General features: G+C 50.7%; 2 protein-coding genes across 6 annotated transcripts; both read right to left on the bottom strand.

The window, feature by feature from the left end:
* Positions 1-323: 323 nt before the first annotated feature.
* On the bottom strand, positions 324-8591 carry DYRK1B (dual specificity tyrosine phosphorylation regulated kinase 1B). Of its 4 annotated transcripts, XM_053604318.1 has the most exons (12): positions 7686-7977; positions 6340-6503; positions 5191-5310; positions 4905-5093; positions 4429-4576; positions 3273-3559; positions 2453-2599; positions 2233-2373; positions 1899-1934; positions 1619-1814; positions 1155-1261; positions 324-1060 (listed from the first exon to the last, which is right to left on the bottom strand). In XM_053604318.1, exons 1-12 carry the CDS (start codon positions 7762-7764, stop codon positions 689-691), a joined length of 1986 nt encoding a protein of 661 aa, XP_053460293.1. In that variant the 5' UTR covers positions 7765-7977; the 3' UTR covers positions 324-688. The 4 variants fall into 4 exon arrangements, with proteins under 4 accessions (XP_053460293.1, XP_053460295.1, XP_053460292.1 ...); XM_053604320.1 differs by lacking the exon at positions 7686-7977 and adding an exon at positions 8451-8591 and having other exon boundaries at positions 1619-1934; XM_053604317.1 differs by having other exon boundaries at positions 1619-1934; positions 7686-7930.
* Positions 8592-8900: 309 nt separating this feature from the next.
* Positions 8901-22837, bottom strand: FBL (fibrillarin). Of its 2 annotated transcripts, XM_053604338.1 has the most exons (9): positions 22757-22837; positions 16313-16465; positions 16103-16207; positions 15923-16017; positions 14399-14569; positions 12382-12514; positions 10979-11091; positions 9116-9261; positions 8901-9006 (listed from the first exon to the last, which is right to left on the bottom strand). In XM_053604338.1, exons 1-9 carry the CDS (start codon positions 22764-22766, stop codon positions 8982-8984), a joined length of 951 nt encoding a protein of 316 aa, XP_053460313.1. In that variant the 5' UTR covers positions 22767-22837; the 3' UTR covers positions 8901-8981. The 2 variants fall into 2 exon arrangements, with proteins under 2 accessions (XP_053460313.1, XP_053460314.1); XM_053604339.1 differs by lacking the exon at positions 14399-14569.
* Between the last annotated feature and the right edge of the window lie 1972 nt (positions 22838-24809).

Here is a 24809-nt window from a genome sequence, read left to right as displayed (position 1 = left end):
CCAATAAGGCCAGATAAGTGCTTTCAGCACCTACTGGATGCCTGCTTGACATTAGGAGTCACATATTTCTCAGAGACAGGCTAGAGCTGGGCCTTTACCTTTCAGCATCTCAGTTTACCTTGAAAAAGGGATACATGGACTAAGACCCTAACCAGGACCTCTGTCTGGAATTTTGTAGCCTCAAGCCTGCACGAAGACATAACTTCTCCAGAAAGGAGGATCCACACAAATCTTCTGGCACTCCCTCCCCAAACACCCTTCCCCACCATGGCTCTAAAGGTCAGGTGAGGGGAGCCGAGGCCCTGCAAACGCTCAGGCAGGCATGTGAGAAAGCTCTTTACTGGGGGGTACAGCAAGGAGGAGCAAGGCCATCTCCCCCTACCTGCCCCCACCCCCTCCTAGGGCCCTGGGTGAGGGGGGTCTCCCCTCCACCGGACCACCACTGTCTTTGGTACAATAAATAGAAAACAAGGGGGGGGGAAGGGGGCCAAGGGTCCAGTCCTTAGTGGGGAGGGTGCGGCCAAATCCCTCTCCTTGACCCCCTACCCCAGGCCCCATTCAGTGCAGGCCTCACCCACCCCAGCTGGGTAGCAGCAATTCCAGTCAAGGGGAGAGATGAGGATGGGAGCCCAGGGCCCCCAGATGGGGGGGGTATGGCTTCAGGAGGGGCCCCAGGAAAGGGGCAGGGTCATGAGCTGGCTGCCGTGCTCTGGGGTACACCACGGAGGCCCAGGCGAGGCCCCAGAGTGGCAGGGTCATCAGGGGGTGGGAGAGGTGGACGACCTCCTGTCATCCGAGTCCGGAGGGCTGAGGCAGTCGGGTGCTGGGGGGCAGGTGCTGGGTGAGGTGGGGAGCAGTCTGGAGGGCTGCCCACCAGGCTCACATCCATCAGCTCCGGAGGTGGTGGTGAGGTTGGTGATGGGGGACGGCCAAGGCATCGGGGTTGGGTGGGTAACTGGCCCCCGGTCCCTGGCAGTGACGAGGCAGAGGTAGGGGCTTGATGTGTCTTGTGGGGCACATCACCCCCTGCCCAGGGGCGCAGCGGCTGGGAAGGTGGGACCTATAGGAGTAAAGGAGCAGTGGGTGATGGAGGCCCAGGTCCTGAAGCCCCATGCATCCCACCAATCACCTCCAAAGCCTCCACAGCCCAATACCTGGGGGCTGTTCATCTCACAGTCAGTGATAGGGGGCCCAGGGCCCCCACAGTATCGGTTGCTGTAGCGGTAGGTCCGGTTGTCACTGGAGGAGCCACTGGAGCCTCCTAAAAGTACCCAGGAAGAGGAAAGAAGAGTCCACAAATGAGGGGAGGCAGTGGCTAAGTCTTGGAGTGGTTGAGTTGAGATCAGAACCCATTTTGAAGAACCAGGCCCCAATTTTGAGATTTGGGGTCAGAATGCAGTTTTGTGTGTTACAACAGATGTCAGGGATCTAAGCTCAAGCCATTTCAGAGATGTTAGCAACAGTCAATCCCCTGTCTGTCTCATTCCACCCCATTTTGGTGTCCAGGATCAGGCACTTTCAAGCTCTAATGTGAATGCCCAGTGACAAGATTCCTCTAGCCAGGCCAGAAAAAGCAGCCCCCACCCTTGTTGGATCCCACTGGGGCACTGGCACCCACCAGAGCTGGAGATGGAGCTGGCGGTGCTGGAGGAGGGGCAGGTGTCAAGGGGCGCGGGCGAGGTGGAGGCACTGCTGCCTGCCGGGCCCGTGTTGGTGGCCTCGTCGGCCGTGCGGCGGAAGAAGCCGTGTTGCAGAGCCCCCAGAGGGCTGATGCGGGCGGCGGGCTCATACTCCAGCATGCGCAGCACCAGGTCCTGGAAGCGGAGGTAGTCGGCGGGGCTGTGGCCCGGCTCCCCCGCCCGCCGGCCCCCGGGCCCGCCCGTCTGCACGCCCAGCACCTCCTGCAGCCGCCGTGTCCCGGGGCCCTGGTAATCCTGGCAGGGAGGGGGTGGGAGGGGGGGCAAGAGAGTGGCCGTCAGTGGGCAGGAGGGGCAGGGAGACACACACGGGGAAACAGAGGCAAAGGAGAAAAAGTAGAAGAGAAGCTAAGAAGAGTTGTGGGGTGGGAAGGAGAGACTGGGGTGGGCAGGGGAGGAAGGAAAGGACAGACAAGGGGGAGCGGGAGGATGGGAAAGACACAAAGGAGAAGCAGCAGAGAGAAAGGGAGCCCCAAGTGTGAGAGAGTGAGGGGCCACCAGGGGTGGGAGGAGCGGTGCAGGGCAGGGGCCGCACCTTCCTGAGTTCCTTTGTCCTTCGTAAGGTCCAGCCACCCCCAGGCAGCCGTTCAAAGTACTTGCGAGCCTTAGGTGCCTGGTCCAGCATGGGGGCCGGTGGGATGCCCAGCACCTCCACAATGCGGTTCATCTGGTCCACCTGCGAGCAGGTGGCGGTCAGGGTCACCTGACCAGCTAGGCTCCACCCCTTCCACCTGACCCCTTCCTGGGGAGCATACCTCATTGGAACCGCTGAAAAGAGGCTCTCCAGTGTGCATCTCCACAAGGATGCAGCCCAGGGACCACATGTCAATTGCTAGGTCATAGGGTGTGCCCAGGAGCACCTCAGGAGAGCGGTAGAAGCGACTCTGGATATACTGGTAGATCTGCAGGGAGGACAATACTCAGGTCTTGGCTTTCCCTACTTATCCCAAAGCTAATAGGACCTAACTAAGGATGAGCCTCCTGCTCCCAAACTGAGGACAGAGGCTCCAAATAATGCCATTATTAGCACCACTTTTCCAGGAACCAATGGAACAACCTGTTCCTCTGCCCAGGAGTCTACTGGCCTAGTCTGAGCCTGATCTCCATCCCTAACTCTGACCCCAGGACCGTCTTGGTCACTAGACAGACGTTTGCAGTCCGCAAGCCGCTACTCCATAATCAATTTAAGAGTCAGCTCACACAAAAAAGAAAAGTTAAGCCCCCCACCTCTCTTCCGAGCTTTAAGAGTGCAGGTAAACAAAACTTGGTGAAGCCACAAACCCAACCCAATTTCACCTTCCCACATCTGGCAGCTTCAAAACTGGCCCTGACCCTTCCCTGGGGGTGTCTCATGCTTCACTCCTCCCTTTTCTAGTGGGCAGTAGACCCCGTGGGCCACTCATTCCTGTACCTTCCCCTCTCATTTACTGGCCCCACCCTCCAGGGCCATATCAGCTGACACTCCCAAACCAAGTATCACTCAGGCTGTTCCTCCTCTTTGGCCCTGACCCCACCCTGGTCACATCCAGGATAGTGCTGGCTCCTCAGCCCCCAGCCCCTATCCCTAGAGCGCACCCGCTGGCCAAGCTGGCAAGAGCTGCCAAAGTCCACGATCTTGATGGCACTGCGCTTGGGGTTGCAGAGCAGGATGTTCTCAGGCTTGAGGTCACAATGAATGATGCTGAGTTCGGGCGTGGCCAAGAAGAGCAGCGCAGTGCAGAGCTGCTGCGCCAGCTTCCGGGTAAGGTTCAGCGAAACGCCACGGAAGTGCGTGTTGCGCAGGAGGTCATACAGGTTGTAGGACAGCAGCTCGAACACCAGGCACAGGTGGTTCCGGAACATGAAGTGCCGCTTCAGGTGCACTGTTGGGGAGAGGACAGAAATGGGTCAACTGAGAAGAAACTGAGAGAGGGGGCTGTGGTGGCCTGGAGTCACACAGTAGAAAGTGCCTCTGCTTCTTGAACACTGGTCACACTGTGGTGTCCCCATGAGTACCACCTGGTAGTCCCAATGTTTTTATATGGTGTACCATATGTGATTCACATAGGAAGTTAATTTTCTTTTCAAGCCTCTGTCAAACCTTATGATTAAATCAGGAAGTTTCCATCAGCTGCGAGTATGTCTTTAACATATTCTACAATCCTTATTTACTTTTATAAGATTTTCATCTCAGTTGTATTTAGTTTTGTGGTAAGAAATAATGGTTTTCCATTTACTGGAGGAATATAAATTTTTCTTTTAAAAGAAACAGTTTCAAAATCCACTTACTTTTTCTAAGAAAAATCAATGTTAAGAGAGGAAAAAAACTGGCATGAATGTTAACAGCAAAGGCTCTGGAGTGTACTACTCTGCTGAGTATAAATGTCACCTGATGCAAGTGATAGCACCTGAATGCCTAGGTTTCTTATCTCCAAGATGTGTGCAATAATGCCTCTTCCTTCACAGGGCTGTTGGCGAGTTAATTTATGTAAAGTGCTTACTGCAGAGCCTGATCCTTTAGTGAGCACTCAGTAAACTCAGCATCATTATCAAGTGCATAGGAAAAACATCATGAAAGCAGCAGAAGCACTAATGTCAGGGAAGCCCAGACCAGACACCAGCCCCCTCGTGTGAGAATGTGTGTGTGTGTGTGAGAGAGAGAGAAAGAGAGAGAGAGAGAGAGAAGGGGAGTGACCCTTCTACCAGCTTTAGCTGTTCCAGGCATCCACAGCCCCACAATCCCAGGACTCACCTATGTAGTATTTCATCTCTGTGTCATGCTGGTTCATCAGCTCCAGCAGCCGCAGCTCAATCTGGGCCTGGTTCAGGAAGGCCTTTTTGTTCTTGATGATCTTGATGGCCACCAGCTCCTGGGTTTGATGGTCATAGGCTTTCACCACCTGTCCAGGCAGGGCACATCATAAAGTGAGTGAGGTGTAAGGAAGCAAGGGGGAGAGGGAGGACAGAGCCAGGTATCACTTTTATCCCTCCAGCAAAGGAGACCTACCAATAACACTGTTAATACAACTAATAATTCATAGCTGGGTGCTCCCTACCAGTCAGGCAGTAAGTCTTGTTATCTGAACTATTTTATAGAAAAGGAAACTGAGGCATAAGGAAACCAAATGACTGGGCTGGGGTAAGTGGCCTAGTGCAGGACTTGAGGTCACTGAAACATGGTGCATGGGCCCCTAATCCCTGGATCAGGGTGGGGAGTGTGTCCCACACCTGGCCAAAGGAGCCTTTGCCGATGAGTGAGTCAATCTCATAGCGCTCCAGCCAGCGCTCGCCACTGCGCACGATGTAGTCATGGTTGTCGTCATCATAACCATGGTTCAGGACCTTCTTCTCCTTCTTGGTGCTCGAGTCCTGGGGTGGTGCCTGCTGGGCCCGCCGCTTTTTCTTCGCATAGTATACCTGCCCAGCCAGCCAGATGAGGACTGGTGAGTGGCCCAGGCCAGCAGCCAAGACCCCTTAGCATGAAGCTTGGGACCCCCCCCACCCCCCTGCCCACCTCATTGATGTGCTTGTAGGTCTTGATGAGGTCCACAGAGAGCTTGCGCAATGGGGCCGAGGTTGCATCCCGGAAGGCCAAGGGCAGCCTCCGTGGCAGGAGCCGCACATCAGGCAGTACCTGCAGGGCAGGGTGAGGGGTGGGCACTGACATAGGTCTTCACCTTCAACCTCAAGAGGGAGGACTATATGAGCTGCTGGTTCCATCGTTACCACACACACATTTATTTGGTCACTATCTAACTGCCCCAATAGAATGTAAACTCCCCAAGGGCACAGACTTCATCATGTTCTTGCTCTATCTCCAGTGCCTTGAGCAGAGCCTGGCACATAATGGATGTTCACTAGAGATTTGTCATGTGAGCAAGTGGACTATTTATCCCTGACCTTTCACCCAGACCCGTAGTCAGCTTTAACCCAACTTTACTCCTCAGTGAGAGATCATGTGAAAAACCTGGGCTCTGTCTCTCCCAATCCTTCAGCTTGGAACCATCCATTCTGGGTATCCCAACCCTGAAGTCTCCCATCTCCATTTACCCTCATTCATTGTGGCCTTCCCAACCCTCACCCCCCAACTCTGAGCATCTTTGCCCAGTTCTTTCATCCAAGCACTCTGGACCTTCCACTCTAATAAGCTTCAAGCTTTACATTCAGAGTCTTAACTGCTCTGTCCTTGGAGAACTTTCCCTTGTATCAACCAGATCCTGCTGGTGCCAAGATCCTTCAGGGTCAACTCTCCTCTCCATTCACCCTCTCCAACTCTTTTACTCTAGACATCTTTTTCTTAGTGAACGTTTATTGGGTATTTACTCTGTGCTAGGTACTGACCTCAGCATTTTATGTGCAAATTATTAATTCATTTAACCCTCACAACAACAACCTGTGAGGTAGGTATCATTATTGGCTTCATTTTGCATTATAGATAACTGAAGTATGGAGAACCTAAGTAATTTAACCACCATGTCAGGATTTGAACCCAGGCTCTCCAAACCTTGACTCTGCCTGCAACTCCTCTATTATTGTCCACTCCCATGGGGCCCATCATGCCCTGAGGAGATCATGTTGAGCAACCTCACTATCTTATGGTCCTGAGACCCTTCTATTCTCAGCCTCTCCTTACTCTCAGGTGAGAAGCCAGCTGAATGCATACCTGTGTGTGCTCTTGGGGCCCTGGGAAGCCAGAGAAGGGACCATGGCCTGGTGGGATGGCCATGGTGGGCTCAGAGGGCCGCAGGGGAGTGAGGCCTGGAGCGGGAGCCCGGCCGGGGGGCGCCTTCTCGCATCCTGCACCTCGGCTGCCACCGCCGCTGAGACCTGAGAGCAGGCGGGAAGCAAGAAAACAACATGGAACAATGGGATACATGGGACAGTGCCAAGCAGGGAAGAGGTGGGCATGAGAAAGCAAGCAAGGCACAGAGGAAGGGAAAAAGGGTGCAAAGGGTAGTGATGGGGAGAGGGGATTAGAGATAAGTGGCCGATGAATGAGGGGTGTGGCACAGCAGGGTCCCTCAACAAATGAGGATCAAGTAAATGAATGAGGCAGCAGGAAGAAAACATGTGAAAGGGAATGATTGGGAGCCAGGTGGGGGTTCGGGAGTCAGGACAGTCAAGGAGAACAGAAAAGACAAATAAATGTGGGAAGAAAAGAAAAAAAGAAACTACAGATGGCATATATAGTAGGATTCACTCTTCTTATTTCTACTTGTGGCCCTCCCCATACCCCTTACACAATGTCCCACCCTTCTGCTGACTTCCCTGAACATCAGGATCTCAGGCCATACCATAGCAAGATCCCTCCACTTCAAGATCAGCCCTTTCCAGTGGCTTTCCCTAATCCGAAGTCCTCTAGGACTCCTCCCCTCCCCAACCATAGCAGAGTCTGCTGCAGGCCTAAAACCATATCGTGGTCCTCAGGGATCTCTTGACCACACCAAGAGTATCTGAAGAACCCCATATAACATAGTCCTATCTCTATGTCATTCCCTCCCACCAGGTTACACCCTTCCCGGAGGACTCTCTCCGTTATCAAGCCAAGACCTCTTCTCTATATCAGGTTCCTACACATCCAGGTAGCCTCCCTATACCATCTTCCAACCCCTCCCAGTCAAGGCCCACTCCTTTGGATGGGAACAAGGGAGAGGTGTCTTTCCATAGTTTAAAAAGATCGTCCTTTTCTCCCCCCTACAATGCATCCCTGCCCTACTACACTCTCTCCCCATCTCCAGTCACTACTCTCTACACTAGGGTCATTCTACTACTGTGCCCATTCCTAGAAGGCCCCCATAGCCAAATCCCCAAATATCACAGAGCTGTCTCTTCCCAGAGTGTCTCTCACAACAAAATCCTCTCCCCACAGGCCTCCTCCCATGCCAGATCTCCTTCTGCTATCCTATGCCTTGCCACTCCAGGACGTCTCCACTCTTGGAGCTTTCCCCCAAATCAACCTTTTCTGGGACCTCCCACACCAGGACATCTTTCCCAGCTCCCACCCCCTACCCGGGTCAGGGCTGGTGCGGGCCCCACGAGGGGCTGGAGCGCGGTGGGGCCCCCAGTGGGGTGGGCGAGCAGCCAGCATGGCGGCGGTGGCAGTGCTCAGCGGCGGCCGCCTGTCCCCTGCCCGGTCGGCCCGGCAAGCCCCGCAGCGGGGAGGGCAAGAGGGACAGGCGGCCGGTGGGTGACAACAGCAGCCGCCGGAGGCGGGGAGAGGAAGGGACGAGGGAAGGCGGGGACGAGGGTCAGCCCAGGCCACGCGGGGGAAGGGGAGAGCAGGTGGACGGGGGAGGGGCGGGTTAACCCTCGCCCCACCGGCCCCGCCCGGCGCGGCCACCGCCCCTGGGGACCCCTGCGTCCCGCCCCCCACCCAGGAGGCCCGCCGGGCAGGCGGGGCCCGACAGAGTTTGGCAATCCACACCTGCCATGGCAACAACCGTGCCATTGGTCGCTGCTGTCAAGAACTCAACCAATCACAGACTAGAGTAGCTGTTGCTAAGCGACGATGAAGCGGCCCGCGGAGCCGAGCCCAAACAAAGGGCGGGAGTGAAGCCCGGCTACCCCTCCCAGCCTCCCTCCAAAGACCGCTCCCTCGGGCTCGGCCCCTTCCAGGAATCCGACTATGAATAGCCAGGCACTGCCCGCAGCTGCCCACCGACCCCCTCCTCTTTTGCCTCGACCTGTGCTACGTCTCGCAGCGACAGGGGCAGGGCGGATCCCGTCCTGTCCCCACCGGCCTCTGTGCCGCCCCGCCCGTCACCACGTCGTTACCTGAGGGCGCGGGCAGGGGGACTCAAACTGCTCGGGGAGCCCGAGCTCAGACCTGCCAACGGGCTGAGAGTATCTAGCGGACGCGGCGAGCCAGGGCCCGGATTACCCAGTAATGCAACCAGCAAAATGGCGACCACAACAAACCGGCCCCCTCGGCTCCGCCCCCTACCCCCTCCACCCGCCCCGCCCGCTCCCCTCACGTGGCCCAGGGTAACAGCGCGCCTGTGCAGAGGCCGCTCCTCGGCATACATGCGCAGTAAGCTACCAAACTCGCTCGAGAGGCGGTATCAAGGAGGCCGGCTGCGCAAGAGGCTGCTAAATTTGGAGCATGCGCTGTATGATCAGATAACAACGTCCATTCCCCACCACCCGCCACTTCGCAACGTAGACAAGAGCGCGTGCGCCCTGTTGTCCACCGCGGTCACAGAGCAATCATCAGCACGCAGGGGAGACCAACGAGTCTTTTAATAGAAAAACACACGTGCAACAGTATCAACAACACATGTCTGGGAATCCAAACAGCACTGAACTTCAGTTCTTCACCTTGGGGGGTGGCCTGTGAGAGGAAGACAGGAGTGAGGGGCGGCTCCCAGGAACATGGATGGCACTCTGGGTGCGCGGGTCAGCGCGCTCTCCTGATTACTGACCCCCTCCCCCCCACTCACCTGTACACACCCACGACCACGGCGTGGTCTCTTTCGTATGGCTCTAGGGTCAGCTGCTCCTGGGGCTTCATGTTCTCCTGCTGCATTTTTTTCACTTCTGAGGCAAATACCGCCTCTGCTGAGGCCGTGGAGTCTATGCAGTTGGCCTACAGAGGAGAAAGGGTTTAAAGTATGCACTTCAGCTTTGGCCTGTTTTCCCTTTTCTTTTTTTTCTCTTTAAAGCAAATGTACGTTTTCTTCGGAAACTCAAGTGAAATTCAGTGCCTATGTTTCTAATACATCCCTCAAAGTTCACGTGTTGGAAATTTAATTCCCAGTCCAACAATGTTGACAGTGGGACCTTTAAGAGGTTTAAGTCCTAGATTAATACCATCACGAGAGAGCCTCATAAAAAGAATTCATTATGCCCTCTTTTCTCTCCTGCTCTCACCCTTTCCTGCACACATTCTCTTGCTCTTACCCACTTCTGCCACAGGATGATGTAGCAAGAAGGCCTTCTCCAGAAGTGGACTCTTTTTTTTTGAGATGGAGCCTCAAGCTGTCGCCCTGGGTAGAGTGCCATGGCATCACAGCTCACAGCAACCTCCAACTCCTGGGCTTAAGCGATTCTCCTGCCTCCGCCTCCCAAGTAGATGGGATTACAGGCGCCCGCCACAACGCCCGCCTATTTTTTGGTTGCAGCTGTTTGGCGGCCCTGGATAGATTTGAACCCACCAGCTAGGGTGTATGTGGCCGACGCCATAGTTGCTTGAGCCGCAGGCGCCGAGCCCAGAAGCAGACTCTTGATCCCAGATTTCCCAGCCTCCAGAACCATGAATGAAATTTATTATAAATTATCCAGTCTGTGGTACTCCTCTTTAACAGCATAAAACAGAGTAAGACACGCAGATTTTGGAAATGTGGTTAAAGCTTTCATTAAACAAGTTTTAAGTTTGGTTTGGATTTAAAGCTTTACACAGAGTCCTATTTTTCTAAAAACTAGTGTTTAAATTTTATACCCTGGAATTTTTTTTCTCTACTTCTTCTTTAATAATAGTAATACAGCTGGGAATAATAAAACCAATGTAGGAAAAGGCTAACATATGGTGAACCTGGTGAAGAGTACAAATTCTTTGTATGTTAAAATGTTTTGAAAGATGTACCTATCAGGGCGGTGCCTGTGGCTCAGTGAGCAGGGCGCGGGCCCCATATACCGAGGGTGGCGGGTTCAAACCTGGCCCCAGCCAAACTGCAACAAAAAAATAGCCGGGCGTTGTGGCGGGTGCCTGTAGTCCCAGCTACTCGGGAGGCTGAGGCAGGAGAATCGCCTAAGCCCAGGAGTTGGAGATTGCTGTGAGCCGTGTGACGCCACGGCACTCTACTGAAGGGGGATAAAGTGAGACTCTGTCTCTACAAAAAAAAAAAAAAAGAAACATGTACCTATCATTTATCCAGTGTCTATTTTAAGCCAGGATCTGTTCTAAACACTTGGCATATATTGATTAATTTAATCCTTACATTAATCCTAAAAGAGACTGGACTGAGATATTTTGTAAGTGAAGAAACTAGCACGGGGGTTAACTTTGTCAATGTCACAGAGCAAACTGGAATTCAAACTCAAGATGGTCAGAGTCAGTAATCACGCACTTACCCACTATACTCTCTAGGTTCTTTAAGAACAAAGCTTTCAGTTTTGCACACATGTTTTACCATGTGCTATCTGAGGGATGGGGGGGCAACTTGTAGGGGTAGGATAAAGGCTGGGAGTAGACTGAGACATTAGTGGTAAGAGGCCCCTTTACTTGGCTGCCCAACTGACATGGATAAAGAAGATGGCTCCCTGGGACATTGCAACTCCATCTTAGACTCCTCCAAGTCCTGTACCTTAATGGAAATCACAAAGTGTCCTCCATTACGCAAGAAGGTGTGGGCATTCAGGGCCACAATCCGGGTCTGGTCTGGCTGGGCCACATCTGCAAAGATCACATCCACCATTGCTAAGAAGAAAGGGGCAGCAGTTAAAAGTCAAATTTACCAGACATCATCCCAGATCTTCCCCTGGGGCTTATACGGTATCAGCAGTTTCCTCCTGGGACAGTCTCCCTGCCTCCGGTCTCACTCCCTCCCACTGATCCATCTCCCTCCAAGTGCCCCCAAGATGGGTCCAAAACCCACAGTCACATCATTCATTCACTCCTCTTGTAAACCACGGTTGCCACCTACTCTGTGGCCAGCCCTGGGCTTGGTGTGGGGGACATAGAGACGAGCCCTCGACGCTCCCAGGTCTAGGGGGAGACAGACACGTCATCAAAAAGACAAGTAAAAGTGAGTACTTATAGGCAAGAGTGTCTGCAGGACTGTCAAATGAAAGCAAGTTGCAGGACAAGGGGGATGGTATGAATGAATGGAAAAAAAATCACAAATAAAAAACAAGTAAAATGGGCGGCGCCTGTGGCTCAGTCGGTAAGGCGCCAGCCCCATATACCGAGGGTGGTGGGTTCAAACCCGGCCCCGGCCAAACTGCAACCAAAAAATAGCCGGGCGTTGTGGCGGGCGCCTGTAGTCCCAGCTACTCGGAAGGCTGAGGCAAGAGAATCGCTTAAGCCCAGGAGTTGGAGGTTGCTGTGAGCTAGGCCACGGCACTCTACCGAGGGCCATAAAGTGAGACTCTGTCTCTACAAAAAAAAAAAAAACAAGTAAAATGAAAGTATTTTTTAATGTAGTAAAATTTTTTAAAAAATTAAAGTGATGTAATGAAAACTGATTCTTTAGAAATTGGGAAAAGAAGGCATCAAATTGTTTTTATCACTTACCTCTGGGGGTGATTTATAAGGTTTTCCATTTTTTATATTTTTGAATTTAAAAAATAAAATAATTTCACAATGGGCCCCTCTGGGCCAGGCCACATGTAGTTTTGTTTCTGGGCTATGATCTCACCAGATGATGATAACAACAGGACCCTTGAAGGAGGCTTTTATGTACAAGTTGAGGGGGAGGGCAGTGTGGTAAGGATCATATTTTGGAGGGAGGCAGGAAGTTAATGAGAGGGGGAGTAGAATGGAGGAGAGGAGGCTCGCCCCCCAAAGGAGCCAACATCTGAGACCCTAAAGCTGAGATGCCACCTCCACAACCTCATCTGGCTCCCCTCACCCCCTTTCCATTTCTACAGACTCAAGAGACCTCCTCATCCGCTCCAATTCCATCCAAATGAGGGCTCCACTGGCCTCTTCCAGGAAACCCAGAGTGGTCTGTCCTACCCCAACTGGGCCACCTCCCAGACCTCTCACCGATAAGCATTCGGTATTTGTGTGGGTGCCGAGCATCCTCAATCACAGGAATAATATTGGTCCTCTTCTTGGCCAAATTAATGAGGTCACGGCCAGAGCGGTGGGAGAATTCAACTGCGTAGACTAGACCATCCTAAAATAAATCAAATAATGCTGAACAATGATTCCAGTTCTCATGTATGGTGTACCTATTTTTGGGCCCATACACAACACACAGTATCTCTTTGATCCCCAAAGCCCTACTATGTAATGAATATTGTATGTCCATTTTACATATGAAATAACTGAGGCTCAGAGACACGAAGTCACTGACCATGGGTTATTCAGCAAGTAGCAAAACTACCCAATCCCAAGTTGCCTTAACTAAGAGTCCAGGCTCCCAAAAGAAGTTTAAAACCAGGAAGCCAAGGCACAGAGATGAAGCAAGAAAGGCTGAACGTATTCTACAGGCCAGGCAGTGCCTTAAGCTCCTTAAGGAATTAATTTAATCTTCTCAATTACCCTGTTTTCCAGAGGAGTCAACTTAAAACTCAGAGAGGTTGGGTAACTTGCAAAAAGCCACAATATTAAATGTCTAATGAAAGCCTGGGTTTTTTTTCTTTTTTTGTAGAGACAGAGTCTCACTTTTTTTTTTTTTTTTTTGCAGTTTTGGCCGGGGCTGGGTTTGAACCCGCCACCTCCGGCATATGGGACTGGCACCCTACTCCTTGAGCCACAGGCACCGGCCCGACAGAGTCTCACTTTATGGCCCTCGGGTAGAGTGCCGTGGCCTCACACAGCTCACTGCAACCTCCAACTCCTGGGCTTAAGCGATTCTCTTGCCTCAGCCTCCCGAGTAGCTGGGACTACAGGCGCCCGCCACAACGCCCAGCTATTCTTTTGGTTGCAGTTTGGCCGGGGCCGGGTTTGAACCCGCCACCCTCAGTATATGGGGCCGGCGCCTTACCAACTGAGCCACGGCGCCGCCCGAAAGCCTGGGGTTTTAAAGCACTAAACAGCCTAGAATCACATAAAGAAATAAGGGGCAATGAAGTGAGATGTCTGGGTGTCCATTAAATGGAAAAATAGATATAGTTATACAGAATGCAGGCCTGGAAACCATGAGAATTCCTGGTTCTTTCAAGAGAAGCCAGAAAACCAGATTAAGGGGACTTGATTTTTTTTGAGATAGAGTCTCACTATGTTGCCCTGGGTAGAGTGCCATGGTGTCACAGCTTGCAGCAACCTCAAACTCTTGGGCTTGAGTAACCCTCCTGCCTCAGCTTTCTAAGTAGCTAGGACTACAGGTGTGTACCACTACGCTCCAGGAGTTTTTCTATTTTTAGTAGAGACAGGGTCTCTCTCTCTCTCTCTTGCTCAAGCTGGTCTCGGACTCCTGAGCTCAAGCAATCCACCTACCTTGGCCTCCCAGAGTGTTAGGATTACAGGCATGAGCCACCTTGCCCAGCCAGCACTTGAATTTTTAAAGAGGGCAATCAAATCAGTGTGTTACCTAAACTCCCAGATGAATCTCTTCTAATGTTGGTCAGCCACACCTATACCCGCACCTCTTCCTTTTTTTTTTTTGAGACAGAGTCTCACTATTGCCCTGGGTAGAGTGCTGTGGCATCACAGTTCACAGCAACCTCAAACTCTTGGGCTCGAGCGATTCTCTTGCTAGAGCCTCCCAAGTAACTGGGACTACAGGCACCCACCACAATGTCTGGCTAATTTTTCTATTTTATTAGAGATGAGGTCTTGCTCTTGCTCAGGATGGTCTCGAACTCCTGAGCTCCTGAGCTCAAGCTTGACCTGCCTTAGTTTCCAGCAGTGCACACCTCTTCTCTTGAGGCCAAGATTGCAGCGGCAAGGCTACAAGAGACTACCTGGTTCAAACCGCCCTTTTTACTTATAGGCACTGTGAAGGGGAAGGGCTTTGCCCTAAGTCACACAGTGCAGTGGCAGAGGAGAGAAGTGGTCTGTCCTATCTTCCTGTATCCCCCCTACCTGTACTCACCCTCCTCACCCATCCACTCACCAGGCCTACAATGTCAGAGACATGAGAGACGGTGGTGCCTGAGGCAGCCCCAAGGTAGAGCACCTTGGCCCCTGGCTTGATGTGGATCTGGTCTATACCACCCAGAATTGCTGCTGCCAGCTTGGAGCGGAAGGGGTTCCAGGCTCGGTACTCAATTTTGTCATCTCCTTCCTGGACAAGGAGAGATGGGGATGGAGAGATGGGGATGGAAGTCAGTGCTGGGCTCTTTTTTTTTTTTTTTTAAGAGACAGAGTCTCACTTTATGGCCCTTGGTAGAGTGCTGTGGTGTCACAGCTCACAGCAACCTCCAGCTCTTGGGCTTAGTCGATTCTCTCGCCTCAGCCTGCCAAGTAGCTGGGACTACAGGTGCCCGCCACAATGCCTGGCTATTTTTTTATTGCAGTTTGGCCAGGGCCGGGTTTGAACCCGCCACCCTGGGTATATGGGGCCGGCACCCTACTCACTGAGCCACAGGAGCCGTCCTAGTGCTAGGCTCTCCTGCAGGACCTCGTTACCCTTAACCTTGGGGCCCTTGAAAGGAACTGGGCAGTTCTGTGAAGATGAGAATACAGCAGTGAGCATGACAGATGCAGTCCCTGTCTTCTCATGGAGGCTACTGACTCAGGCAGAAGGGACAGTAATAGAGAATAAACACAAAGAGTAAGAGTAAGACCTAGGTACTCATTCAACAAATATCCATTGTGCCAGCACCTGCTCTGTGCCTGTCCCTGCTCTAGGCAATGGGGATACAGATTTCTGGTGCTAACAGATTCAATCCTGGTGATACACGACAAAGATCTCTGCTCTTAAGGCCCAAGTATTCACTGAACTAATTAAATATAACATGACCTATTAGGCGGTGACAGGTGCTAAGAACAGAAGATCAAGCCAGGAAAGAAGATAGGGAGTATGAAGAGCTAGGCAAGGAACAGATGAAAGAGAGAAAGAGGGCCAGGGAAGAGCTGAACTATAGACTTGAAGGAGAGGCGCCTTCCAAGTTACCTGGGGAAGAGCATTCCAGGCAGAGGGAGAGCAGACAGGCCTGGCCGTAAAGAAAGTGACATGGGATGACAGGATGAGGGATGGGCAGTGAGGGCTGCTTTTGACACAGTGTTGTGATGTGAGGTGGCCTTGTCAAAATGACAAGGTGACATCTGACCAGATACATGATGAGAAGGAATCAGCCTCAGACAGAGCTGGGAGAAGAAACAGCAAGGTTGGTGAGAGAGGGTGTGGCTGCAGGGCACTTTGCTGGGGGATGGTAGGAAGAGATGGGGCCAGGGGATGGGGAGGGGAACTAGAATGTGCAGAGCCTTTGAGTCCACCCACAGTGAAGACTCAGGACTTTAACCTAAGGGCAATGTGGAGCCACAGAGGCATGGGGGGGGTGGTGGTGGATGGTCTGTCTTATGTATTAAGATGATCCCTGTCATGTGTAGGACACATAGTGGGGGAGGGAGACCAGGCTGTTGGTTTCCTTATCAACTGGAACCCTGGTGGCTTGGTCAGGAGCCCAGGTCTCACCGAAATCGAGACTCTCTTCTCTCCATAAACTGATTCTCCAGGGACCAGATTCTTGGTGACTAGTGCATCTTCCTTTCCTCGACAAATGAAGACACCTAGGTGAGGGGACCGAAGCTGGGGTGAGGACTTGGGCCCCGCTCCACCCCTAATCTCAGTTGGTTTCCTGTCTTCCTCACTCACCCTCATGCCGATGAGGTTCCACCATCACATTCTTCCCAGACTGGTTCCCTCTCTTTCCTCCTCCCCGACCACGCCCCCGGTTGCCACCAGACTGGAAGCCTCCACCTGTCAGTGAGAGATGCAGTAAGAGATGGAGACCCCAGATCTCCTCCCTCCTCACCCTCCGCCCCACGAAGGCATCCTCCATCATCCCTCCTCAACTTCACTTACCTCTTCCTCCTCCTCCTCCTCCTCCTCGTCCACGGCCTCTAAAGCCTCCACCTCGACCTCGACCCCCACCGAAACCTCCTCGGCCTCCACCTCGACCGCCACGATCACCAAAGCCCCCACGGCCGGCGAAGCCACCCCCACGGGGACTAAAACCTATGGTGGAAACAAAAACAGGTAACAGGGAATGAAGCTTAAAAGGTTAAACAATTCCACTCAGGCTAGACACCATGTCCAAGAACACCCAAATAGGACTAACTCAAACTCCCCTCATAGAATGGATAAATAAAATAGAATATTCATAATCAACAATACAAACGATCCTCAGATATACACAACAGAGAGATAAATCTCACAATCATGTTAAGTGAAAAAGCAAGTGCTAGGAAAACACATATAATACATTATCCTTTTTTTTTATTTTTTTTATTTTTTTGGCCGGGGCTGGGTTTGAACCTGCCACCTCCGGCATATGGGACCAGCGCCCTACCCCTTGAGCCACAGGCGCCGCCCTAATACATTATCCTTTTAATAAAGTGCAGCAGCGACTAAAATTAAACAAGGCTATGCTGTATTGGTATAGGTAGTAACCCCTCACCCCAAGAAAAGAGGCAAGGGAACAATAAACGCAAAACTCGTGATCCTGACTCCCGGGAAGGCGATATTATAGGTAGACACAAGTTACTGCTAACATTCTGGTTTTCTTTGTTTGATAGTAAATCTGCAGGAACTCGTTCTATAGTCAACATTATGTGCAAGTACTGTGAACAGGGTCCCCTAGACCCTGGAAACGTCTTCATGGCTTCCCACCCCTCCTGGTCTTTTATCTGGAAGAAAGGCGTCAACTCTAACCCCCAAACAAGGGGAAGTTCAGCATGATGTTCTTCCCTGCTAACTTGTCTCTCTCCTTCCAAGCTTGAGCAAGTCCTTTCCTGCTGAAGGAAAAAAATCCATAACATCCTTCAAGGATGGGCAACAGTTTAGGAGTTGATAATGAAGTAAAAATATTTAAGAAAAAATAGATTCAGACAGACTTTATTGTCATCACTTCAGGACAGCAAGCATTCTTCATTGCACACAAAACAATGTTTAAAAACAGACAAAATTCTGGTGCTAAAAGATTCAATACTGAGCTTTTCTGTGACGGTTTCAAAAGCTCTGAAGTACTATTCTGAAAAAATCATGAGTTAAAAACAATAGTCTCAGGTGGCACCTGTGGCTCAGTGGGTAGGGCACTGGCCCCATATACCAAGGGTGGTGGGTTCGAACTCCGCCCGGGTCAGCTAAAACAGCAATGAGAATTTCAACAAAAAATAGCTGGGCATTGTAGTGGGCGCCTGTTGTCCCAGCTACTTGGGCGGCTGAGGCAAGAGAATCACTTAAGCCCAAGAGTTGGAGGTTGCTCTGAGCTGTGATGCCACGGCACTCTACCACGGGTGACAAAGTGAGACTCTGTCTCAAAAATAAATAAATAGGGCGCCTGTGGCTCAGTGAGTAGGGCGCTGGCCCCATATACCAAGGGTGGCGGGTTCAGACCCAGCCCCTGCCAAACCGCAACAAAAAAATAGCCGGGCGTTGGGGCGGGCGCCTGTAGTCCCAGCTGCTCAGGAGTCTGAGGCAAGAGAATCATGTAAGCCCAAGAGCTGGAGGTTGCTGTGAGCCGTGTGACGCCACAGCACTCTACTGAGGGCAGTAAAGTGAGACTCTGTCTCTACAAAAAAATAAATAAATAAATAAACAATAGTTTCAAAGTTAGTGATGGTCAAAAATTACTTGATGTAAACTATTCAATAATAAATTTGCTAAAATTTTTGTAAAGGTATGTTCTGTCCACACTCTATGAAAGCTTCATGCATCTTAATGGTATTAAAGATAAAAATGTAACCTTTATTTTTTTCCCAGATGGGGTCTTGTTCTGTTACCCAGGCTGGACTGCAGCGGCACCAATGAGCTCACTGCAGCCTCTAACTCCTGGGCTGAAGTGATCCTCCTGCCTCAGCCTCCCGAACAGCTGGGAATACAGACATGTACCACCATGCCTAGCTAATATTTTTATTTATAGAGACAGGGTCTCACTGTGTTGCCCAGGCTGGTCTCAAACCCCCAGCCTAAAGTGATCCTCCCACCTCAGCTTCCCAAAGTGCTGGGATTACAGGCATAAGCTACTGTACATAGCTGAAAAACAAACAAAAAAAAAACAACTTTTAATAGATAGTCCTAATTTAATCTTTTAAAATTTAAAATTAAGTCTAATTTTCAAAACTCCCAAACCTCACCAAAAGTTGTTTATCTTTTACTCCCTCTATAGTTTACTTTCCACAGGGCAGCTAATGATCTTTTTTTTTGAGACAGAGTCTCACTATATTGCTCTTGGTAGAGTGCTGTATTATCACAGCTCACAACAACCTCAAACTCTTGGGCTTAAGTGATCCTCTTGTCTCAGCCTCCCAAGTAGCTGGGACTACAGGCACCTGCCACAATGCCCATCTTTTTTTTTTTTTTTTGGTTGCAGTTGTCATTGTTGTTTAGCAGGCCTGGGGCGGGTTTGAACCTGCCAGCCTCCATGTATGTGGCGCCAGGGGTGCCGAGCCACAGCTAATGACCTTTTAAAAACAGCAAATCAGAAGTGGTGGATCATCTCTGTAATCCTAATGCTCTGGGAAGCTCAGGCTGGTAGGCAGATTGCTTGAGCTCAGGAGTTTGAGACTAGCCTGAGCAAGAGCCAGACCCCATCTCTACTAAAAATAGAAAAAATTAGCCAGGCATTGTGGTGGGTGCTTGTAGTCCTATTTGTTCAGGAGGCTGAGGCAGAAGGATCACTTGAACCCAGGAGTTTGAGGTTGCTGTGAGCTATGATGATGTCATGGCATTCTATCCTGGGTAACAAAGTGAAACTGTTTCAAAATAAATAAAAAGGACAACCCCCACCTCCCAGCAAATCAGATCTCCTCATTCCCTGGCCTGAATCCCTCCAGTGGTTTCCTCACCGTATCCAAAATGAAATAAAAATTCCTTTCCCTGGTTTGTAAAACCCCAAAACAGTAAGTCCAACACTTGGCTAACCCCTGGAACCTAGAGATTAATTTGGGAATGTTTTTAAAGCTCACCAGGTGACTATAATGTGTGACCCCAATTGAGAACCACCACCCTTTGAGCTGGCCTCTGTGGACTTCTCTGACCTTACTCACACCCTTCCCCACTACAGGACATAAACTGTTCACCATCTAAATCTTAATCGTGCTGTTCCCACTGCCCAGCCCCTACAAACATTTGGGCATGGCTCTCCACCCCTTCGCTGCATTTGGGTATCTGATGAAATGTTACTTCCTCAGAAGGGCCTTCCTTTACACTTACACTGCTTCGTTTCCCTTCATGTCAATTATCGCATGTAGTATTTTTACTATTATTACTGCCTGCCTCCCCCACTAGAATCAAGCTCCAAATGGACAGGGATTTTAAATTGTTTGGTCATCACTATATCCCTAGCACCCCACATAGTATCTGGCACAAAGTATGGGCTCAATAAATACTAAATGAGCAACTGTCTGCTGACGACTCTTAAAAAGCACCTTCTGTGTTTATTTAGAAAGCAGGTGATCCAGTGGTGACTAAGGAAATGCTGGTCTCCTCCCTTAAGCAGCTCATGTGTCCCATACAGGGAGACTGGCCATACCCTGCCATTCGTGATTGTAGAGTCTGTGGAAGGTCTGTGAGAGTCTAGAAAACTTCACCCATAATACAGAGACACTAAGATAATACAGTGCCGGCATCATAGCATTGTAAAGATCAAATGATCTGGCTTGGCGCCTGTAGCTCAGGTGGCTAGGGCACCAGCCACATACACCAGAGCTGGCAGCTTCGAATCCAGCCCGGGCCAAAAAATAGCTGGGCATTATAGTGGGTGCCTGTAGTCCCAGATACTTGGAAGGCTGAGGCAAGAGAATCACTTGGGCCCAGGAGTTTGAGGTTGCTGTGCGCTGTGATGTCACAGCACTCTACCCAGGGTAACAGCTTGAGACTCTGTCTCAAAAAAAAAAAAAGAAAAAAAGATCAAATGACCTAACACACACAAAGCACTTTACATAATACACTCCCTGGCATGTAGTTTGAATATTATTACTCAAACTCAGAGGAATGAGTCCCTTCTTCCCATTCAGAGGAAAAGCCACTAGTTAGCCTGTGAGACTCTCAACACAGGCCTGATAGAAAAGACACCTGGGAAGTGTGGTTAAGTTCATGGGTGCAATAATCAAGAACATAAACTTTCAATCCCAGATACTCAAAACATACCTCAATCCATTTCAGATCCTGGAGCTCTCAGAAAAATGTACCAAAAGAACCCACTCCTCAGAAAAATACATGTTCACATAAAACCTTGGGAAGGGAAAATTGGGGGGTGGGTTTCATAAATCCCCTGGTTTAAAATCTGCTCGCCTTCCTCATCTCAAAATTGGCAACTCCATCCTTCCAGCTACATACTCCCAAACCCTTAGTTATCCTTGACTCCTCTCTCACTCACACACACTCAGTAGGCTCTATCTTCAAAACATATTCCCAGGCTTGGCGCTTGTAGATCAAGTGGCTAAGGCGCCAGCCACATACACCAGAGCCGGCGGGTTTGAATCCAGCACGGGCCTGCCAAACAACAATGACAACTACAACCAAAAAATAGCCAGGCGTTGTGGCAGGCGCCTGTAGTCCCAGCTACTTGGAAGGCCATTGCAAGAGAATTGCTTAAGCCCAGGAGCTGGAGGTTGCTCTGAGCTGTGATGTCACAGCACTCTACCCAGGGTGACAGCTTGAGGCTCTGTCTCAAAAACAAAAACAAAACAAAAAAACCCAAAATATATTTCCAAATCATGATAATTTGTCACTGCTTGTCCAAGCCACATCAGTTAGCTGTAGCAACACACTTCCAACTATTGAGGCTTTCGTGTTTTATACCTCGAAGTCTTTATACATAAAGAAGGATCCCATTTCAAAATATCAATCAGACTGCACCACGCCCCTGCTGAAAGACTAAAATTCTTATTGAAGAGCTGACTCCCAACTATCTCTGCAACTTCACATTCTATTACACAATGAAGAAAGGCTGGAGGAGGAAGGGGTATCCTCCATTCTTAAGGGAATTACAGGATGCCTGCAGGCATGCCAGGGTCTCAGCAGAAAAGACACAGCCTAGCTTGCCCATCCCAATTCATCGGGGGATCCCCAAACATTGAAGAGAAAGGGAGCTTGGGAAGGAGGCAAGGATCTACAAATCTCCTCCCAGGTGACTCCTACTTCGCCACACACAAAAGAAGGGGAAAAAAGAAAGCCTATACTGGGGAAACAAATGCTTCTAGCCACAGTGAAAAATTTGCCAAACTCAGTAGAGCAAGTTCTCACACAAGGAGTGGCAGTTGGACAGATCTTATTAAGGGACTCCTTACACTGCCAAGAAAGACCCTGATTTTGTTCTCTTTGAGAAAGTGACAGAGCCAATTCATGTCAACTTCTGTGCTTTTTAAAAAAATTAAATATGACCTCGCTTAATCCTAAATGAGTGCCATTTTATTGATAAAAAAAAAAAAACAAAACACCTAAGGCCCAGAGAGGTAAAGCCACATTCCCAAGGCCACACAGCAGGCTAAAAAGTTGAGCCAGAATTGAAGCCCATTCAGCTGAGGTCCTTCTGAATGACTCCGATCATTCCACCATGAGGGAACTGAGTGGGTTCATCAGAATCTTGTGGAAAATCAAATGATTAATACCCAAACTCACATCCTGTGACTATCCTTCCCCTGCCCCCAGGTAATGGAAAGCTTGTTAAGTCTCACCGGGGAGCTGGGAATCTTAGGTCCAACGTCTCCACTCCATCTCTGGGGACCCGCCCCTTTGTAATTGTAGAGGGTGCAAGTGAGTCAGAGAGGGCCATACACGACCAAGATGCGAGTGCCCAGACACTCCAACCAACTCGAAAACGCTGACTTTTCGAGTTGGGGGCGCAGGGTGTGGTAGTGGCAGCGGCGACAGGGAATGCTTCTTGGACCCAAAACAGGGACTCCCGATCTCCTACTCAAGCTAGAGTCCCCAGAATCACGCTCAGAGATCTGAGACCTCAGACTGCCTGGGTCTTTTGGGTCAGGACCCTAGAGTGTTGCCTCAGGCCCAATATCCAAAAATCCCTAATGACGGCTTCAATGAGACGAATCCCAGATCAAGACCCCCAGTCCCAAGACTTCTGACTCAAGACCGTGACCTCCGAATGCAGCAGCAGCTTTCCACTCCTAGACTTCCTGGGCTCAGGATCGATCTCCGGGCGAAACTAGGAACCCCTTTCCCACCTGAGACCGGATCCTGGGCTCAGAACCCCAGTCACAGGCCAAGGCCCCACCCCTCCGACTCTGGCCTGGCACCTGAATTCTTACTTAGTCCCTGATCCCCGACCCTAACCCCAGTCTGCACCTGGCTTCATGGCGAGCGCTGACGGGCTCGACTTGGCGTCTGCGGCGTCCCTAACTCCACGAGTCCCGGACTATCGCACGTGGAAAGGAGCGCAGGCGCGCGACAAAGTGAGGCGCGTGACGCCACCGCGTAGCTCCGCCCCCGTCTCAGCCCCGCCCGCAGCGCAGCGCGCTCAGTGGGTGGGGATTCGTCAGCTTCTCAAAACACCGCCCACTCAGTTTGCTGTCTGTACTCCCAGCCTTTGCTAGTGTAGCGTTTTCTACCCTAACCTCGCTTTCCGTTTGCCGTTCGCGGTGCGAGGACCCAAGTAATCAGGGCTCATACTTAGGCCTTTTCACGGGCCGTGTCCTCTACCCCTGTTCTGTATTCCTAGCTAACTCCCTAAAGCCCCTCTGCATCCAAAAAGCCTTCCTGACCCATTTCCACCCCTGTTCTGAGCTCTCATTCATACGTTAAAAAAAAAAAAAAAAAAATTGGCTTGGCGCCTGTGGCTCAAGTGGCTAAGTCGCCAGCCACATACACCTGAGCTGGCGGGTTCGAATCCAGCCCGGGCCCGCCAAACAACAATGACGGCTGCAAACAAAAAATAGCTGGGCGTTGTGGCAGGTGTCTGTAGTCCTAGCTACTTGGGAGGCGGAGGCAGGAGAATCGCTTGAGCCCAGGAGTTGGAGGTTGCTGTGAGCTGTAATGCTACGGCACTCTACCCAGGGCGACAGCTTGAGGCTCTGTCTCAAAAAAAAAAAAAAAAATTATTGTGCACCTAGTATGTGCCAGGCATTGTTCTAGGCTCTGGGAACACAGCCGTGAACAAGACAAAAATCCTTACTCTCCTGGGGCACATCTTGTAATGGGGGAAACAGACACCAAACTAGTTAGTAAAACCCTTTTTTTTTTTTTTTGTAGAGACAGAGTCTTGCTTTATGGCCCTCAGAGTGCCGTGACCTCACACACAACCTCACAGCAACCTCCAACTCCTGAGCTTAAGCGATTCCCTTGCCTCAGCCTCCCGAGTAGCTGGGACTACAGGCGCCCGCCCCAATGCCCGGCTATTTTTTTGTTGCAGTTTGGCTGGGGCCGGGTTTGAACCCGCCACCCTCGGTATATGGGGCCGGCGCCCTACTGACTGAGCCACAGGCGCCGCCCTAGTAAAACCCTTTGAGTGTTGTGTTAGAAGGCAGTTAAGTGCTTTGAAGAAAACAGCAGGGAAGGGCTATAGGTACTGTTGTGGGGTGGAGGGGTGTATACTGGTCAAGGAATGCATCAGGTGACTTTTGAGCAGAGTCCCAGAGGTCACGCTTCAGTCTTTTCTGTCTATCTTGATGATTCATCCACTTTGTTGTCTTAAAAACTGGCGACTCCTACATTTATTTCTCCAGCTTGGATTTCTTTCTTGGACCCTACACTCACATGTCCAACTGTCCGATTAACATTTCTACTCTTATGTTGCAGACAAGCATTAACAAATGCATATTACAAATTACTACGACATTGGTGGCTTAATCAACAGAGATTTACTCTCTTGGGCTCGGTGCCTGTAGTTCAGAGGCTGGGGCGCCAGCCACATACATCAGAGCTGGTGGGTTCGAATCCAGCCCAGGCCTGCCAAACAACAATGACAGCTGCAACCACAAAATAGACCAGTGTTGTGGCCGGTGCCTGTAGTCCCAGCACTTGGGAGGCTGAGGCAAGAGAATTGTTTAGGCCCAGGAGACCAGTCTGAACAAGAGTGAGACCCTATCTCTGCTAAAAATAGAAAAACTAGGCAAGAGGATCACTTGAGCCCAAAAGTTGGAGGTTGTCGTGAGCTATGATGATGCCATGGCACTCTACCTAGTGTGACAGCTTGAAACTCTGTTTCAAAAAAAAACCCCAAACTCTTGGGCTTTTGGGGGGTCTCACTTTTGCTCAGGGTGGTCTCGAATTCCTGAGCTCAAGCCATCCACCCACTTGGACCTCCCAGAGTGCTAGGATTACAGGCATGAGCCACTGAGCCTGGCCTTCCATTAAATTCTTGCTTTTTCTTTATTTTTAGGAGCTCTTAATTCTTTTTCTT

This window comes from Nycticebus coucang, chromosome 10 (assembly GCF_027406575.1).
Source record: "Nycticebus coucang isolate mNycCou1 chromosome 10, mNycCou1.pri, whole genome shotgun sequence".
Taxonomy (NCBI): Eukaryota; Metazoa; Chordata; class Mammalia; order Primates; family Lorisidae; genus Nycticebus; species Nycticebus coucang.
The sequence above is the reverse complement of the archived record's forward strand: the minus strand, read 5'-3'. Positions and strand labels throughout refer to the sequence as shown.

Excerpts from the sequence above, each read along its gene's own strand:
- DYRK1B (XM_053604317.1), bottom strand. The coding sequence starts at position 7,764 with ATGCTGGCTGCTCGCCCACCCCACTGGGGGCCCCACCGCGCTCCAGCC. Across the intron at positions 5,311-6,339 it reads GGCCCCAAGAGCACACACAG|GTACTGCCTGATGTGCGGCT; the intron begins GTATGCATTCAG and ends CCTGCCCTGCAG. Across the intron at positions 2,600-3,272 it reads CTTGCCAGCTTGGCCAGCGG|ATCTACCAGTATATCCAGAG; the intron begins GTGCGCTCTAGG and ends TCCTCCCTGCAG.
- FBL (XM_053604338.1), bottom strand. Across the intron at positions 9,262-10,978 it reads ACTTTGTGATTTCCATTAAG|GCCAACTGCATAGACTCCAC; the intron begins GTACAGGACTTG and ends TCTCCTCTGTAG. Across the intron at positions 9,007-9,115 it reads GTGGTCGTGGGTGTGTACAG|GCCACCCCCCAAGGTGAAGA; the intron begins GTGAGTGGGGGG and ends TTCCTCTCACAG.